This window comes from Sabethes cyaneus, chromosome 3, assembly GCF_943734655.1.
Source record: "Sabethes cyaneus chromosome 3, idSabCyanKW18_F2, whole genome shotgun sequence".
NCBI lineage: Eukaryota > Metazoa > Arthropoda > Insecta > Diptera > Culicidae > Sabethes > Sabethes cyaneus.
Window position 1 is genome coordinate 126681514 of NC_071355.1, and position 20113 is coordinate 126701626.

The 20113-nt window shown below is 35.1% G+C and overlaps 1 protein-coding gene across 4 annotated transcripts in view; it reads right to left on the reverse strand.

The window, feature by feature from the left end:
• LOC128741441 (liprin-alpha-1) overlaps positions 1 to 20113 on the reverse strand; it is a 1114069-nt gene that overhangs the window by 984922 nt on the left and 109034 nt on the right. For all 4 annotated transcript variants that reach the window (XM_053837258.1, XM_053837259.1, XM_053837257.1 and 1 more), the window contains exon 3: positions 9515 to 9679. In XM_053837258.1, coding sequence (XP_053693233.1) covers positions 9515 to 9679 — 165 coding nt within the window. The remainder of the gene's footprint in view (positions 1 to 9514; positions 9680 to 20113) is intronic.

The window sequence follows — 20113 nt, forward strand, 5'->3', positions numbered from 1 at the left end:
TTTTCGTTTGCCCCTTTTTGAGATATTCTATTCCAAAAAAGACTAAAAAAACACAGGAAAAACGTTAGAACTCGTTATACGAACGAGTTTTCAACATACAATGTTCTACAAAAATATGTCTTTTGATAAGATAACCAACTTTGTAAGACATTATGATGCAATAAAACCACTGAATTTGAAGAAATCAGCGAAAAAGTGATTTTTGAGAGGTCTTGTTGTAAAACACCCTGTAAGTTAGAAACGCCTAAAAATACGCCTACTATGTCTTTGGCAAAGTTACTTATATAATCTTTAGCTACAACTTTGTCAAAGAAGTTATCCTTCTATCTCTTTTTTATAAAAAGTTATTATGGATTATGTGTTTACAAGCCAAACTGGAACTTAGTCGTTGATTTCGCATTAATTGTCTTTTAGAGTTGAACAACTTTGCTGAACATTGTAGGGAGCTATTATAAAACGCTTAGCCGTAAAAGTAAGTTTCCACTTAACTTTCGTTCCTGGACCACTGTGCATTGCGCAGACGTATCAGCAGCATTATGGAGATCAAGTGTGGAATAATAGTCGAATGAGCGTTGCGCAAACGTATCAGCAGCATTGCTGAGAGCAAGTGCATAATAAAAGTGGAATAATAGTGGAATAAATGCTGTACAAACGAATTTGCAGCATTGCTGAGAGCAAGTGTCGAATAACAATGGTATAAATTAATTAACCAATTGTGGTCTTAAACAGTTCTTATAAGAACTATAGTAATTGAAGATTGGAAAGATTTTTCTACACTTTCTAAATGGTTAACGTTCCATTTTGCGTTATACCATGGTAAACATGGAAAAATGCTTGCTCATTCAGCGTCGGATAATCATTTGAGCAGCAGCAGCAGCAGTCGATCTGGTTTCCCCCAACACCTACACTAGCTTACAAGTAGCAGCGGCAGTGCCAGTGACTATAAAATAGCACACTCGGTTCGCCGTCTGCTCATTTATCGCACGATTACACTGACGGACGGCCAGTATTTACCGTCGACGGCTATTGGTGGGGCAACATCAGTAATTGGCGGCAACGCCGTTGGCAAATGGAGGCAAAAACGATGGAATTTCGGCGGAAACACCGGCAATTGGAGGCAAACCAAGGGCTTGGGATGGCAATTGGTGGCAAGACCAAGGACATTTCGCGGCAACACCGGTTATTAGTGGTAATATTAATGGCAATTAAAGGCAAAGCCGATGGCATTTTGGCGGCAACTTCGATCGCAACTATCGTAAACCAACACTGATGGCAAACGGAAACGGAACGACTGACTGGCAGTAAATTCAGCAGCAGGCCGTTGTGGTCTTAAACAGTTCTTATAAGAGCTATAGTAATTGAAGAATGGAAAGATTTTTCTACACTTTCTAAATGGTTAACGTTCCATTCGGATAACTATTTGAGCAGCAGCAGCAGCCGATCTGGTTTCTCCCACACCTACACTAGCTTACAAGTAGCAACGGCAGTGCCAGTGACTATAAAATAGCACACTATGTTCGCCGTCTGCTCATTTATCGCACGATCGCACTGACGGACGGTCAGTATCTTGATAAAACTATTCCATTTCTACTTTACAGTGATTTGGTATTTCCTATCACTCCTGTATTAGCGGGCAACCATCATCCTAGAGTCTAAAGGACCGAATAGCGACATCCATCTATATATTGGCAACAGTAATTATAGTACTGATTTTTAAGAAGTGCTATCAGCTCAAACATAGTTCTTTTCAGGGCCACCAAACAATTTCAAACGGTTTTTTTCAAAACCACCATTGATTCAATGAAGAATTAAATCAGAACATTTCGCTCTTCTTTTACAAATAAACACTCAACGATGATACTCACAGATACTCAAATATGCATATGCCATAAATGCAGTTTGCATTAGTCTTTGATCTAATGATCAGACATAAAGTTATACTTCATCGATTAAAACATGTTATCAATGTAATGAGTATTATATGACCCTTTCGTACAACCCTTAGGGCTGTATACCTTGTAGTTTTTTGATACATTAAGAATAGAAAACATTTGCATAACCACTTTTAGCCACCGCAAATCTTTGCTGGTCCTTTTATTTGTTGTTGTCTGTACGGTGTGTATCTTTTCCCTCGGCGTGTCGTTATCCCTCGTTGTACCCATAAATTTAACAAACTTGTCGAAAGACAACCAGCTCTGCTTGACGCTTTGCGAGTTACTCACAATGGATTTGCTCAGCGAGATGAATTTCGTCGGGCCCAGAATTGTTACAGGGTGGCAACTGGATACGAAAAACCAAATTCCCTGATTTTTCCAGGTTTTTCCCGGTGTTTAATAAAATTCTAGGTTTCATATTGCGATATAATTTTAACTGAAAATGTGTTTCGATCATTGAATTTGTGAATTGTTTATCAATCTACGAGGTATTGAGACAAATTTCCCTACCTACTCTATTCCCTAGGCGAATTCTTCAAGTAATTTCTCTTATTCTGCCGACCAGCAAATTACAATCCCCCGTGATTTCCTTATCTGTTCTTTTTCCCGCGCAAGTTTATTCGCAAACTCTGGCGCAACCGGAGTTTTAGTGCCCATTGCGGCTAGCTCTCGAACCCGCTGTGATGCTTTTCCTGCCAGCCACGCGGAAATGTTCATATGTTTAATTTTCGTTCTCCGAGCCATAAGCCATGCAAAAAAGCAGTTTAATTGAGCTAATTTTTAATTCCGCTTTACCACTGGTGGCTGTTCTACTTTCTGACCAACGCGGCTTATTTCACTTTGCATGGATTGATCGGGATTTACTCTGCCGGGTCCGGGTCCAAGCTAGAGCCAAAAATTCGTAACGTGGAAGGTAGGGTCGCTACACCCGCATTTCGGTTACTACTTGTAACATTCAACAGTATGGCAAGTTTATGCACTGCCGTAAGTCAGTGGAATTTCTCCAACATTTTTCTCGAAAACCAAATTTCGCTGCAGTGCCACTGACATTTACTTCGATGTTCTGCGAATTGTGTAACATGCCGCAAATTGTCCGTTCTGAAACTTCAATGTCATTCAATTCGACTTGACTAACGCCAAACGAAACGCGCAAAGTGAGTGCAAACTAATTTTGTTATATCACTTCACTTGCCTCGCAGAATAAGGCCCTTTGCAAAACACTGAGCTAATTATCGATAACCCAATCTATCGCTTGTGTGTCGTACTTCTTTGTTGCAATTGGCAACACGGACGGGGGATTTCTTCCGTAAATGTAATATCAGAATCCAAGTTGAGATTCGTAGAGATATTATTATTTTCCTATGGAACATATGTATATAATTTGTATTATACATTAGGTTTATAATTTCTTCATTTTAGCGTGTTTCATTGTGTAGCATTTAACTATTAATTGTTTATGTACAGTGTTCAATTTTAATTGCATGTGCATGATAGTTTCTGTTGTATATTCTCTAGTATATTCTTGTAAGTTTGTTGTGAGTTTTGTTTTAGATAATGTGTTGGTTTACTCACGTTTAGTCCCCTTAAATGTATTTTAATTGTGAATCTAGGTATTGTAACTATTAAAGCGGGAGCCGAAAGAGTTAATTCTGTTCTCCCTAATAAGCTGAGGTTGGAAGCTAACTTCTTTTAACCGTCGAACTTTAGAATATCCGCATAAATTCACAGTTTTAGCATAAATATAGGTTTAATTTTAACTAAAAATACTCACTAGTAAGATAATTAAGTATTTAACCGTTATGTGTTCGACAGGGTACCCGGGTACCTTTTTAGCTTTCAAAGTACGAAATTCTAAAGTTTTCTTTGATCAAGGATACTGAAACTCTGTGACATCTAAGAACTAGTTGAATTGCAACTTTTCATAGAATAAGTTTTCATGTAGCACTTAAGGAGGTGGAATGGGGGGGCTTCGATTTTTTTTACCCTTTAAGTGCTCGACAAGGGTACCCGGGTACCCACAAATTGAAACACTTGTAACTTTGGCAATTTTTAAACGATTCGGACACTTTTACCACCAAAAGATTCAGGAACTTATCCACTTCCAGTGTGGTTATAACAGAGCCGGAAGCGGTTCATCTGGTTCCCGGAAATCCGGCAGTCCGAGGATGTGTTCCGGAATTAGAGCACTTTTTATATTTTTGGATGTAATTATAGTAATATGGCTGTCCAAAGTTCTTCCAATTACTCCGAAAGGTCATTCTTCATTGTTTTAAAACAATACAATGATATATCCTCGGAATGGCCATTGTGCGACAAGTTCCCGTGGGACCTCCTGTGGCCATAAAACTGTTTGGTTTGCAACACTGGCAATATGGGTGTCTAAATTCATGAAATTACTCCAGAAGGTCATTTTTCATTATTTTGATTCTATCTGATGATTTTGCCATGGCATGGCCATTCCAGAACATATTCCCGTGGGGCTTCACAGTTGTCCAAAACCAAAAATATATGCGCATTAGAGTTTTGAGTGGTAAAACTTGATTTTAGGTTTATGGAACCTTTGAAAGAGTTTCTTGAAATTGAAAGTTCTATCGTATGGTGAAATTCAAATTTTGAATAATCCCCCTAAAAGTGAAATAAAATTTTTATTTTTTTTTCAGCTTCAATATAACACATTGATGAGTTCTGCAAAGTTTTGGAGCATATTATTACAAGAAACTTTGCTGAAGACCGTAACCTTCTATCTCTTCAGCGAAAATAGAAAAATCCTATTTCTTAGATGTGAATCGCCAAAATCAGTTTTTCTATTTTAGCTGTTTTTGTAGTTGTTGACTTTTTCAAGTTTTATAAAGTTGTACAAATAGCAAAGATACACAACTTTGCCATATGTAGTATACCTCTATCTTTGCTTGTTTAGGAACTGTAAAACTTTTGATATAAAAAATACCCTAATTTTGATCCCCAATTACGCGACTGCACAGCAGATGTTTAATAAACATATCTACACGTACTGAATAAACGTTTTACTATACGTTGCATAACAGTCATACAAACGCATCTTCCACGCCCATATTCAGCACTGTGCTGTTTAAATTCTCTAAAACCAACTGTATAAGCATTGAACAGAGGTGTTTAGACATACTTGAAAAGCAGCTATACAGCATGTGCTGAATAAAAGCTGTCGGTTAAACGTTTAATAAGCAAAAATTGTTCCTTGGGTAGTATCTTTCTAGACTTAATATTTCCGGAGATATAAGCAAAAGCAAATTAACGGAGTTGACGAAAACAAGGCTTTTGCTGATAAGGGGAGGGGGGCTCCCATAGAAGGAGGGGGAGTCCAATCGGCACCAAAAAACAATAGTCGAGTTACGCTTATTAACTACTTTAACCTAATGCCCAAATTATGGGAGTTTTATCTCAATCTCTGTCTCAAGTAAGTCCCATGCACATAGACCACTATAATGCGGAACAGAATGGTTATTCTGCTCCGGACTAAAAATTCAACATGAAAAAAAGCAGGTTGGAAACCTACTGTTTTGTAATTTTTAGTGTTTATATAGTACATCTATCCAAAAAGATGCGATTTATGGAAAAATCTCATTTTTGACAAAAATTGTCAATAGACCACTATAATTCAGAACGGCTCATATGATTTTTGTTTTTAACAGATTTGTAAATTGAAGGGCAAGAATTAGCCGAAATAATTGCATTGCCGAATCTGGATAGCTGTAATTTGCAAACTGCTTTAGTAATAAATTATTGATCAAGATAACTTCGTTATTCCACAAAATGAATTGAATTGTTAATTTTATTTCTAACCGCGTCGTCAAATATGTGAAAATGCTAATAAAAATACACATTTGCATTAAATCCATTTTTGTTCTCTTTGTTCCTTTGGTATTTCACAAACTAAAATAATTTAACACAGAAGCGTAATTTTGTAAGATTTATTACACTTTTAAGGGGTGCCATGCGAAATAAAACGGGAAATTAGTTATGAACTGTAGTAAAATTTTCATTTACATCAGTAGGTACCTACTTTCACAATAGATTTGTTGCTGAATTGCTTGAAACTCTATTTTACTACATATGTGACATGTATTCTTCATTTGATGATCGGGAACTGGCAATTTAATCAATTTAGTGCTTAAACCATTTGTAAACCTGTATTGGATCTTCTGGATAAGCATACGATATAAAAAGGCATAAAACAATTTTGTGGTTTTTTTTCATAAATTCGATACACGAATTAATTAAATGAGCGAATTTTCTTTTTGACGTTTTAGACTTGTGCTTAAGTTTATCAATAAGTTGTAACTTAATGATAAGTTATTTTCAGAAATTGCAAGAGCACGAAAATTGTCAATAGCATTGTTACATGTGGAGATTTCAATGAAGGTAACCACGTGTTTGTTTATCAGACGACGAACGGTAACGGCGCTGCTAGAAATCGAACGATGATCGTAGCAGACAGTCAGACACTGACATGGCGTTTGCAAAACGGGTGGATTTCATACGGAAAACTGATTTCTCAAGTTTGTCGAGTTCTTTCCAGTAAATTTTTCGGTTTTTCTCGCCGTAAAAACATAGCGGTGGTGGAAACGAACATAATGAAAAAAAGCTGGCTCAAATCGGACGCTCTGTTCTCAAGTGATGCGCGGTCGAACTTTTCGCTTCTTATATATAAAAGAGAAGCGAAAAAGTTCGACCGCGCATCACTTGAGAACGGAGCATCCGATTTGAGCCAGCTTTTTTTCATTATGTTCGTATCCACCACCGCTATGTTTTTACGGCGAGAAAAATCGGAAAATTTACTGGAAAGAAGTCGAAAACTCGAAAAATTAGTTTTCCATATGAAGTCCACAGCGTATTGCAAACGCCATGTCAGTGTCTGACTGTCTGCTACGATCATCGTTCGATTTCTAGCAGCGCCGTTACCGTTCGTCGTCTGATAAACAAACACGTGGTTACTTTCATTGAAATCGCCACATGTGACAATGCTATTAACAATTTTTGTGCTCTTGCAATTTCTGAAAATGAAAAATTACATTTACAAAAGTTAGCATTTCATTAATTTGTTTATTTATTTATCGAATTTATGAAACAAACACCAACTGTTTTATGGCTTTTTACATCTATGCTTATCCAAAAGATCCACTGCAAATGGTGTAACCACTGAATTGACTAAATTGCCAGTTCCCAATCATCAATAAAGAATACATGTCACATACATAGTAGAACAGAGTTTCAAGCAATTCAGCAACAAATCTATCCTGAAAGTACTTATATAAATGAAAATTTTAGTTTTATTTCGCATTGCACCACTTAAAAGTATAAAAAATCTCACAAAATTCTGCTTCTGTGTTAAATTATTTTAGTGCGTGGAATACTAAAGGGACAAAGAGAACAAAAATGGATTTAAATGTGTACTTTTGTTAGCATTTTCACATATCTGACGAGACGGTTAGAAATAAAATAACCCTTCAATTCATGTGGGATAATGAAGTTATCTTGAACAGTAATTTATTACTAAAGCAGTTTACAAATTACATTTATCAAGATTCGGCAATGCAATTATTTCGGCTAATTCTTACCCATTAATATACAAATTCAATAAAAAAAATCATATGCCTATTGATATCGAATACATATCAGAAAATTTAATTGAATTTTAAATTATCAAGGAATTCCAAATAAACCATTGATTGTAATGAAGGGAATATACTTGAGTGTCAAAAAATTTTGGCTATAACTTAAAAACCAGCATATAGAATAGCAAGGTGATAATGGGACGATTTACTAAAGCAAAAAAATCGTTTGAGAGCATTTAATGGAACAATGATATATTTCAGCGTCAATTAAAATATGGTTGATGGTGGTGTAATGATTATGTTGTGAGGAAGCTTCTAACGTATATGGCCTATAATTAGAAAATCAACTGCAGCAGACGCAATTTGGCGCTGTTTAAGCCATCGAATTCACTTTTACAAAAAATAAGTTTACAATCAGTAGGGTTTATAAGACAAGACTCGATGCAACTTGTACCAACACAACCGTTGGGTATTGGGAACTGACAAACCAAGTTTTACACCGACATATTTCCAACGTGTAGCTGATAATAAATTCTGAGATTTTGTCAAATTTTCATATCTTGCTAATGGCTTAATACGGTTGTTAGATATACACGTTCTCTGAAAATACTGTGTTTATCGACTTTTGATGTAGTTGGAATCTTCAAAAAATTACAAAATTCTACTTATATCGTTAGTACACTCCTTTTTCTAAAAACCAGCAGCGTCTGAATTTTGCAATCTGAAATATTCGATCTAATTTATGGCAGTACGAAGTTTGCCGGGTCCTCTAGTCTTTTTAATATTTCCTAGCCAGTCAAGGTACGGGTTGGAAATTTTCTTAATTTACCTGGGTGGGGATGACCTAAATAAATAAATAAATAAATAAATAAATAAATAAATAAATAAATAAATGAATAAATAAACTGCGTTGAAGATTGGACTTGTGCTGTGCTTGCTGGTTATAGTTGGAATGGCAACGACTTAGTAGCGGACTAAACTGGGCTTGACCAAAATGGTATGAACATCTTAGTAACTGACAGTAGGTTGCAAATTGGCACTGGAGGTTCTTGGTCTGGCAATAACTTGAAAAATCATATATAACTATTGAGTTATAACTTGTATGTGAATACTATCGTAGGAATTTATATCTGTATCAAAAACCAGATCGTTTTGTTTGCTAACCTTGTTCAAATGTATATTCACTAATTATCTATTAGATAAATCGACCATGGTTAATGGTTCCTGCCAATTGTGTCATGACTATCAGCGTTTCTAAATGCGAGCTTATGACGTTTCACCGAATCAAATCGCCTATAGTTTTCGTCTACAAAATTGACGACCAGATACTAAAAAGGGTTGAGCATGTGAATGATCTTGATGTAATTCTCGATCCGAAACTAACTTTCGATCGTCACCGTACAACGATGATCTCAAAAGGGATTCGCCAGTTGGGATTTATTGTAAAAGTTGGACGAGATTTTAAAGATCCGTTTTGCCCTGTATTGCGCCTTAGTTCGTCCCCTTCTCGAAAATACGTGCCTAATTTGGACTCCGCATCAACTCTATTGGAACCTTCGAATTTAACGAGTGCAGAGGAGATTCATAAGATTGCCCCTGCGTAGTTTGCCTTGGCGTGACCCGGAAAATCTTCCTCCATATCCGGATCGCTGTCGCTTGGTCTAGATACCTTAAAACGTCGTCGGAACATCCAACAAGCTTTGTTTGTGAAAACTGTTACACGGTGGACTCTGCGAAAATTCTCATTGCTGACCAACCGCTTTCAAGGCACTGAATTTGACCGCAATGAACCGATTGCATCGTGTACTAGAACGTTTAGTCGTGTTGAACAATATTTCGAATTTGGTGACACTTTGCATAAATTTAAGCGAATGACTACAAGCTCTAGCTTATTATAGCGTAGTTCATTAAGACTGATAAGTCAGATGAATTGTAAAATAATGAAAAATAAAGAAAAAATATAGAACAATTTTCATCATCATGAATTACCTTTTCGTCCAATGCTTTATGATGTTCAAACAAACTTTTAAGTGCCTTCAAAACTTCGACTTCACTGGAAACGCCACTTTGGGATGCTGCTTGTCGTTTTACAACTGTCATTCGGAGAGATCGCTCATGTCTTGATACCAAACACTCTAAATGTTCCAACAATAGCTGTAAAAGGTAACACATGATTTAATTGTGGTTGTAGCCATAAAATGAATAAATGTGTACACCTTCGTGCACAGTACTTTGTAATATTAGGTATAATAGATTTAATTGAATAATTGCTGGTAGCACTGGCATGCTACAAGCATAATCTGGATGAACAACAACGTAAATGAAGCCTGCCGATTGAACCCAGAAAAACTTTTATAGTTACAACTCGAAGAATAAACGCGTGTGTTAATCGTGTTAATCTGGAGGAACGAACAATCTCCATAAGTTTTTCATCTTTATTAATGCGACGAGAAAAAGCGGAAAGGCGTCATTCACAAAGGACGTCCGTTAAGCAGGGGGGTGGAGGGCTTTACAAAAACAGACATTATAGGACTACTGAGGGATTTTTTAATTCAAACCGGACCAAGCTCCCTGAAACGTTGAAGGGCGGCTACTGGACAGATTTTCTGGACATCTTTAAAATCGATTGGGTGGAGCCCGAAGAGATTATCAGCGTTTAAAACGATTGAGCCAACGAGTCCGGTCGGATTTTTTTGACGGACTTTTGCGGTCAAGCACTGAGTCGGTGCTGGTGAGAAAAGAATTATCTGGTAAGCGTTCTCGCTTCTGCTTTATCTGTTCTATTAAGTGATATATTTTTATTAGATAATGGCTAAAAACGGTAAAAGGTATCGCCATAATGGCAGCGTTTTAATTGGTTTAATAGAGACATATGTAGTAGGATCGTCTTTCATTAATTATTTTGAAAGGCTTGATTACTTATTTCATGTAAATGGTATTACTGACGTTGCTAAGCCAAAAGCGCTTTTTGTTACGTTAAGCGGTTATGCGGTTTACGATGAGCTAAAAGGGACATAAACGAAAAAAAAAATTGGAAGAATTCGTGATTTTTTTATTTCAGATTTCAATACTGCAATCTTTTCCGCTTATTTTGATACTAATTGTGTAATGATCCGACCACGGGAAGTGGCCGAAAAACGATCATACACATTAGCGTTCCAGTGCGGCGTGGAACAACCTCGACGGAATAAAAGGCAGCTCCTGAAAAACCACAATTTTCAAACTTTATGTAGGGTATTTTGCCTATCATTGAACGATTTCAATTATTGGACAGCGTCCAATAAAACGCGAATTCTAGAATACATATATGCTCAAATCCTATCAAAGTGCACGAATTACTCACTTTGATCAGTTGTGGATAGGCAAGATTTAATAACAAAAATTCAAGTTGAACAGTGTCATATACAATATGGGCCCTGAATTTGATATAAGCAACATGTCTCACTAATTAACGTTTAAAATAATTATATTACTATATCATGCTGTTCATAGCTAATGATATTCATCTATGCACTATTTGTCAACATTTTCAGGCAAAATAAAACATTATTTATAGTTTTCAAAGTATTAAAATTTGATTGTTTAGTCTTTGGACAATAAAGCAACAATAGTCCAGAAATAGCATGAAAAAACCGCATTATTTCGCATTATGCAAGTGTATTTGACAGTTTTTATTTTTATGGCACTGTTTACAAATGGTTTTCATTTGTACGCAAAAATCTTCCGTTGAAAATTTATGTAATAGTATTAATTTTTTATTTTATATACATGCTTCCCGAGTAAATGATTATAACAAACGTATAACAGAAAAGTATCTCAATTAGATAGAAATAACAGAATTTGTTATATTTTTGATCAGACCAAATAATGAGGCTAACAGAATTATTACAAGTTTTGTTCTTATATCAAAATTTGTTATTATTTTGTTACAGAGCAATTTCAGCTTGCAAACTGTTTGTCTCTACTATTTTTGATTGCAATGAAGTTTTGCTAATACATTACAATCACGCACCGAATCATTTTACATGAAATATATTTTTTCGTCAAGAGTAACTTTTAAAAAGAGTGTTTAGAAATGATATTATTTTTTTTTAATTCTATCTCGAAAACTATTTATTTTATGAAAATGACGTCAAAGGAAAAGTTGGAGTAAATTCAGTGTATTTTCAGTAAACAATTACACTGAAAGAAAAAGTTTTGCAAATAAGTAATAAAAATCATAAATTGTAAATTATCTCAAAACATGTCTTTTTTGAAGATTTTTTAAAGCGCAAATAATGCTCTAAAATCTGGTAAAGAGCTCTTTCGGAATTTTTATAATCTTTGAAAATTGACAAGTTTTGTAAAACTAAAATAAAATCAAATTCTACGCATAACATTGAACAAATTATGTCATATAAACTTTTTTCTTAGGTCGTTCGCAAAATATTGCAAATTTAAAAGCTAAAATCAAGTATAAGGGTACGCGAAGTGTTCGAGATGTAATCGACCTTCACGGATTTGAACCAAATTTTGTCAGATTGTTTGTTTTAGGTCAGAATGTAAAAATCTTAAGTTTGGTGCTGGTTGGTCCTCCCCACGATTAACCCCACGACGAACAACAACTAGCAACATGTCGCATTCTACATGTTGCTAAAAAATTGTCTAATCTAAATGCACCTTAAAAAACCTGATTTAATCCACCTATTGGTGAAAAGAACCTTTGTTATACGGTCTTACTTGCTATTTGAGATAGAAATCGACACGTCTTCGGAACATAATTCATCTATTAGTTAACGTTGCATTGTGCGTTGGTTTACATAAAAATTTTGGAAATTGAATAAGCTTACAAAATTTGAACAAAATAGAAGCACTTACAAATTTTGATAGTTCCTTTTCTCATGAAATTGCTGAGTAAGTTGTTACTAATGTGGGTAAGTGCAAGTAAAAGTAAGTTGTAAGAAGAAATATTATTCTTTAACATATGGGTCATTCCACGGGAAATTTACAGTCAAAATTTTTTTTCTCTTCGGAATATTTTTTTTACGTTCTTTGTTCAAAAAAAAATCGACACGTATTTTTGTATTTCGATGTTACTGTTGGAATTCGCAAGATATGATTTTTTAAAGTATTGTAATCCGAAAAAATCACTATTTTTTAAATACTGATTGTAAACATAGTTTGTAATATCAAAAAATGACTTTCTACCAGATGTATTCACTATTCCACAAGCTTTCAAAATTGGTATACCATACCTCCTCTCGATTGTTTTTCAATAGTTAAATAGTGCATTTTTATAAAGAATTGCAATTTTTTCAAAGTTGGAACTTTTTTTTCTCAATTTTTTTTATTTTAAAATATTTGTTCATCTTTCTCGAAGAAGCATGCAAAATTTGGAAATGGAGAAATGAAAACTCTGGAAGTTATGAGTTTTTATGTCTCAGCGCGTGTGTTAATGTGAAGCGAGCGGTTATGCTCAATCGATGTTCTAACCCACGGGCAGCTTCATAACGAGGCCGCCTATGATGCTATTAAGTGTAACGTGTCGTTGAAGCACGCATGTTCGTCCGCTCGTTTGCATTAACGTGCGCGCTTCGATATAAAAATTCATAACTTCTAGAGTTTTCATTTCTCCATTTCCAAATTTTGCATGCTTCTTCGAGAAAGATGAACAAATATTTTGAAGTAAAAAAAATCGAGAAAAAAAAGTTCCAACTTTGAAAAAATTGCAATTGTTTATAAAAATGCACTATTTAACTATTGAAAAACAATCGAGAGGAGGTATGGTATATCAATTTTGAAAGCTTGTGGAATAGTGAACACATCTGGTAGAAAGTCATTTTTTGATATTACAAACTATGTTTGCAATCAGTATTTAAAAAATAGTGATTTGTTCGGATTACAATACTTTAAAAAATCATATCTTACGAATTCCAACAATAACATCGAAATACAAAAATACGTGTCGATTTTTTTTGAACAAAGAACGTAAAAAAAATATTCCGGAGAGAAAAAAAAATTTAACTGTAAATTTCCCGTGGAATGACCCATATACATTGCGTAGTAAAGGTCTAGTTTATAGGTTTTTGAACTATGCATAACTATGCATCAATAAAATTTTCTTGAAAAAATTTCCTTAATTTTTATTAACCTTCGGTTACTCACGCTGTTGTATTCTGAACAACATGAGTAGGTTTTTGAATGCCATATTTACCAATCGTTGTTTAACTAACGTATATATTTCAATAAACTTGTTATGAGCAAAATGTCTGAATTATTCAATGCAATAATACTTTAAATTGTTAGGAAAATAGATCAGCATAAACCGACCGCACAGAAACGAAGCAAGCAGCATGTGAGGTGTACCACAATTGGCCCCAACTGGAATTTTTTCACGTTACTTCATATGGAAAACGGTGTCTGTATGTGGCAAAACTATCAGCAAATGTAAAATGTTTAAAATGTATCCGTCAGTTGGTAGTCGGGTAATTCGGGGTTAAAATCAGGGTATTTTTATAATCAAAGTTCTACAGTTCCTAAACAAGCAAACATAGAGGTATACTATTTTCAGCAAAGTTGTGTATTTTTACTATTTGCATAACTTTGTAACGCATGAAAAAATCATACAACAATTACAAAAAGAGCTAAAATAGAAAAACTGATTTTACAAATACAGAAACAATAAATAAGATTTCTCTGTCTTCGCTGAAGAGATAGAAGGTTACAGTCTTCAGCAAAATTTCTTGTAATAATATGCTCTAAAACTTTGCAGAACACATCAATGTGTTACATTGAAACTGAAGAAAAATAATTTTTTTATTTCACTTTTAGGGGGATTAATCAAAATTTAAATTCTACCAAATGATAGAGCATTCAATTTCAAGAAACTCTTTCAAAGGTTCGATAAACTTAAAACCAAGTTTTCCTAGTCAAAACTCTAGTGCGCACGTTTTCTTTGGTTTTGGGCTATTGTGCGCGCGAGTAACTGTGTTACAAAAGTTGGCGCGAGCGTTCGAAGGATTAACATCTTTTGACCGGTAAAACCAATTCTTATGAAATTTTGCATATATATTCGTAGTGTCAAAACCTCTTGTTTGATATTAAAATAATTGAAATTAGGTAAATTATCTTGGTTAAAATCATTATAAATTATTGTTAATTTTGGTGTGGTGTATACGATTGCTTATAACTTTCAAATTAAACGTCCAATCAAAAAACCATTCAATAGTGATCTATCCAGCTATATTACCTGCCAAATAAAACTAATAGCGCATAAATCGGTTTGGCCATCTCTGAGAAACAGGCGATCATTTGAACCTTATCAAAAATGGTTTTTTAAGGCTAACTTTTAAACTGCTTATCCGTTTTCAATAAAACTTGGTAAAAAGTTTAGTAACAGCAAGAGCTTTCGTTTGGTAGTAAGATCGTTAAAATTGGTTGCGTAGTTCAGGAGAAACGCGTGTCACGTAGTTTTCACATTTTTGCTTATAACTTTTAAACGAAACGTCGGACCGCAAAGCAATTCAATAGTGATATACTAGACAATAATACCTTTCAAACAAAAGTAAAAGCGATTAAATCGGTTCAGCCATCTTCGAGAAACAGGCGATAGAAAATGAGCTGCACACACACACATACACACATGCACACATTCACACATACACACATGCACACATACACACATACACACACAGACATTGCTCAGTTCATCGAGCTCTATCGATTGGTATATGTGATTCGGCCCTACGGGCCTCGGATCGATTTGGTGTTTTTCGACCAATTTCTAAACCTTTGTTATATAGTATAACAAAGGTAAAACATACTCGATGCAGTAACACGCCGCTCCTGTCAAGTCACGCTTGGGGAACCTCATGCAGTTTATTATTAGAAATTAAAGAACGTATTGACCGAAGTCTTTGTTTAAATAACCTAAAGAGCTATTTTTGAATGTCATTGTAGAATTTCATATATAAGAGAACCAGTTTGTTTAGTTAATGGCATGTGGTTGGAGAATGTCTCGTTTACTCACACTTATATTTTATTGCTTGAAACTGAACATAACTGAGCAAAACAACATATAAAATACGGATGGACGATAAAATAAAATCTTATCTTTTATAATCTCGGTATATGTATGTTTACAAAGTTCAAAAGCAGTAAAAAATTCCTCCAAACCTTTACCAACAAAACCAAAAAATTGTCTAAATAAGTCGCATAATTACTAAGAAATAGTTTCTTCTACACATCATTTATTTATTTATTTATTTACTTTATAATGGGGCTTTCAACCGTACACATCATTTAAATAATTAAGTTCATGGTTGTTTTTAAACTTTTCTGTGGTTGAATCCTGCTAAAATGAGCAGAAAAGTCTACAGACTCAAAAACTGAAACAATATGGGAGGGGGGCTCCCATACAAATGAAATACAAATTTCCTTATAACTCGAGAACTAATCAAGCAAATAGTACCAAATTTGGCATGTGGGGGGTTTTGGAGGCAGGAATTTTTTTAATGATGGTTTGAGACCCCTCACTCCTGGGGTAGGGGGATAAGGACTCTCATACAAATAAAACAGAAATTTTTGCGTAACTCAAAAACTAATCAAACTCGAGAAATTTTAGACTCATAAAACATTAATCAATAACAAGACAACCAAAACTATCAATAGTAAAATTAGATAATTCAGCGCGAGTCGGCCATAGGCCGCGAGTGTTGCCGTCGACCTGCCGTCGGAAGCGCCGGCCACTGCGGGGGGGGGGGGGGGGGGGGGGGGGGGGGGCAGCCCCCTGTAGAGATCACCTGTATCTAGGTTTATTTATTTTCCTAGATCTACTGACCTCTATTACTTTCCTTCAGTTGGGTCACCCCTGCGAAAAAGTACTTTCTACGAAAAGATTTTCCGTGAAATGGTACATCCCGCGTAAGGTTTTTCGCGAAATGGTATTCTGCAAAACTCTATATTCCGCGTTATGGTCAACCGAGAATTGGTGTTCCGCAAAATGGTATTCGGCGAAATGGTTCGTAATGAGGCGAATATTTAAATGCTATCCGCTTTAATTTATCAGGCTGAGCAATGGGGAGAGTTGTTTTCTACTTTACTGTGAGGAAAATTTGTATATTAAAACTCCTCAGAAATTTGCAAAACTCGAGATTCTGACAAAGGTCATCCGAGATTCACGATTTATGTACAATTTGTGGCAATACGAAGTTTGTCGGGTCAGCTAGTATTTTATAAAAGGATTTTTTAATATCTCATATACTACTGCATTTGTTATTCAACACCTTAATAATACTAAAATATGTTATTCTAAACTCTGAATACAATCATGTTATTGCTTTGTTATTCAAATAACACAGGTAGTTATTCTTTTAGCCTTAAAGGAGTAAAATTTTGATATTATTTTTTGTTATTTTACCAACTATGTCAGCCAAAACAAGACCAAATTTTGATATAAGTTATTCGATTTCCAATAACACATTTTGATATTATTTTGTTTGTTTGTTTGTTTGTTTGTTTGTTTGTTTATTGATTACTGCAACATAAGATTAACATCTTTTAACGTTACATTTGAATTTAATGTTGTATATATGAAGTGCGACTGCATTTAATATCCAAAAATATGTAGAATTCAAAGTTTCAATCCAAACCTTATAATTATATGCTAACTCAAAATAGTTCTAAACATCTTCTCCGAAACTTGACCGTACTATTCTCATGAATGACGTCTTGTGGAAGTTCGTTCCACAACGTTCGCTTTAGCAAAGTTATAGAAAGAAAAACCGAGAAGGCTTTTTTGAAGATGAGTTACTCGTGAAAACCTGTTTAAATTATATATAAACCGCACGCAACAATTAAGAGCGATTCTGATTCTATCAGTTACAGCAGCTGATGCACTGGGTAACAAATAATCAATTGCAATAAAGTGAGGAAGAATGTAACATTTGAATACTTTTAGTTTAGTTTCACTTGTAAGCCAACTGGCCCAACCAGCAAGTGATCGCAGAGCAGCATAAATTTTGCCGCACTGTATCAATAAATGTTTACTCCAATCAAATTTAGAATCAACTACAACTCCTAGACTTGTAGCATGTTCAACAAAATTGATTGTTTCATTTCCTAGAAATAATTGCGGATAACTCTGTTCCGAAATGTGCCCAGATTGAGAGATGTATATAGCATTCGTTTTGGAAGCATTTAGTTGAAGAGAGTTTCTGTTTGACCAATTTAAAATATTACTTAGATCGTTATTTATCATTGAGCTTATCTGGCTTTCAGTATGATTTTGGCAATAAAAATATAGTTGGACATCGTCGGCAAACATGTGAAGCTGACAATGACTAACAACAGAAGGAAGGTCATTAACATAAAGGGAAAACAATATTGGACCCAATACCGATCCTTGTGGAACCCCAGACATAATCGGTAAGAAACTAGATAATATTCCGTTATGGGAAACAGTCTGATGTCGGTCATTCAGATAAGAGCGAATCAAACCAACTGCAACTTCCGAAAAGCCAAATTTCGAACCCAACTTATGACACAAGTTATAGTGTCGAAAGCTTTAGAATAATCTAATAGAATCATAATAACTCTATTACCCTCATCAAGAATACCTCCTATATCATCAATAACTTTAAGCATAGCCGTCTTAGTGCTATGTGTAGGGCGATAACCTGATTGATGAGGGGAGAGTAATCGGTTCTCATTTACGTATGTACAAATTTGCTTCTTCATAATCCTTTCGAATGCTTTGGAAAGACTACTCAAAATAGAAATAGGGCGAAGATTAGCAATAGCATTGCTATTTCCTTTTTTCTTGATAGGAATAAGCTTTGAGAGTTTCCATTCATAGGGATAGATATTGGTTTCTAATATGCAATTGAAGAGATGCGTAATTGGAGTTAAGAAAATTGGCAAAGCAAGTTTAATAAACTTAATGGGAACCTCATCCAAACCTATGGCATTGGATCGAATTTCGTACAAAGCGTTGATAACATCATTCTCATTAATTAAACGAAAGGAGAAAGTACAGTTTAGACTGTTAACTGTATTATTTAGAGAGTTGGTCGGTTGAGAAAAATTTGAAGCGAAATATCTATTGATTTGATCCGATTCAAGGCCTTGTGCAGAATTTCCCATACTACTAGACTTGGTACTGTTAACGTTGAGGTTTTTCACTCTGGACCAAAATTCTTGGCTGCTCATATTGGTATTGAAGATATTTTCGTAATAGTTTTTCTTGGCTTTGTTAATCAAACTAGTAACCTTGTTACGTTTGCTTTTATACAGTTTATGATCATATTCCGTTTTTGAGATCTTCCACCATCTGTGCAATAAATTTCTTTCAATTATAGCCCGCTCAATATCAGAACCAAACCACGGAATAGTTCTGTTCTTTTTACAAATCGATTTCAGAGGCACACATTTTGAAAACATATTTCTTACACTAGTATTAAAAAATTCAGTCAGAATATCGGGATTATTAATACTGTAAACATATTCCCAATCGATATTTACAAATTCAGCTAAGACTTGTTCGGGATTTATATTTTTATAGTCCCTAAATTTAAACTCACTTTTCAGATCCTCTAAATCATAGTTTAAACAAGCAAATACCAGGTCGTGATTTGACATTCCAGGCATGCTAAGCTGATTAAACCTTAAACATTTGTTAGGTTTATTGGTGAGAATAAGATCCAATTGTGAACAACCATTTTGATGAAAATAAGTAGGTTCGTTCCCTAGATTAGTCAAACTTAGAGTTGTCATAATATTATTAAATTCAAAAACTTTTCTCGTTGAACTATTTCTAAGATTCGTGTTAAAGTCTCTGTTTAATTAAATTAAAAATAAATTAAATTTTGATTGATTGAAAATTATATAACCTTTGTTAAACTATCTTGGTAGGCAATAAGAAATAGGAGTACTAGATTAAGTAAACCATTGAACTGTAAAATCTCTTTCCTGCTATTTATTGTTAAAGCTTTTTGTTTCCGCTCCAGAAGCGATAGTAACTAGATAGTGACCACAGGTCACAATTCACTCTTGATCAAACCTTTGCGCAATAAACACGCATATCTATCTCGTGATCTTATTTTTCATTCCGAACAGTGGAATCACTCGCAATTCGTGCGAGGTCGTCCGAGCGAGCAATTATTAAGAAGATTAAAAATTATACAGTGGTGCCGAAACCCGGGAAATTGTGTCGCCCGGTTGTAATAATTTCGCGTCGCGTTTGTCGGAGTACGGAACGAAATTGGATAATTTCGTAGTACCGAAATCTCGTATCTCGTTATCGCGCATCTCGTTATAACCCTCGGAAATCGCGTTGAAGTGCTTACTCGGAATCCAGGCTGTAATAAGTATACACTGCGCTGAAGGTCAGTGTATAGAAATCTCGTCCATTCTCGCCGCAAGGAACCCACGTGGAAACCACGTGTTCGGCTGAAATCCATCTCGCTGTGCTGTACGGAATCGCCATTCTCGCCCAAGAAACAGCATCATTGGGAACCTCATCTCGCTACGCTGAAAGCTGGTTGTTAAAAATCGGCACTCTCGTCTCGTCAGTGTACTTCAAACCCACGTGTTTGGTAGGAATCAATCTCG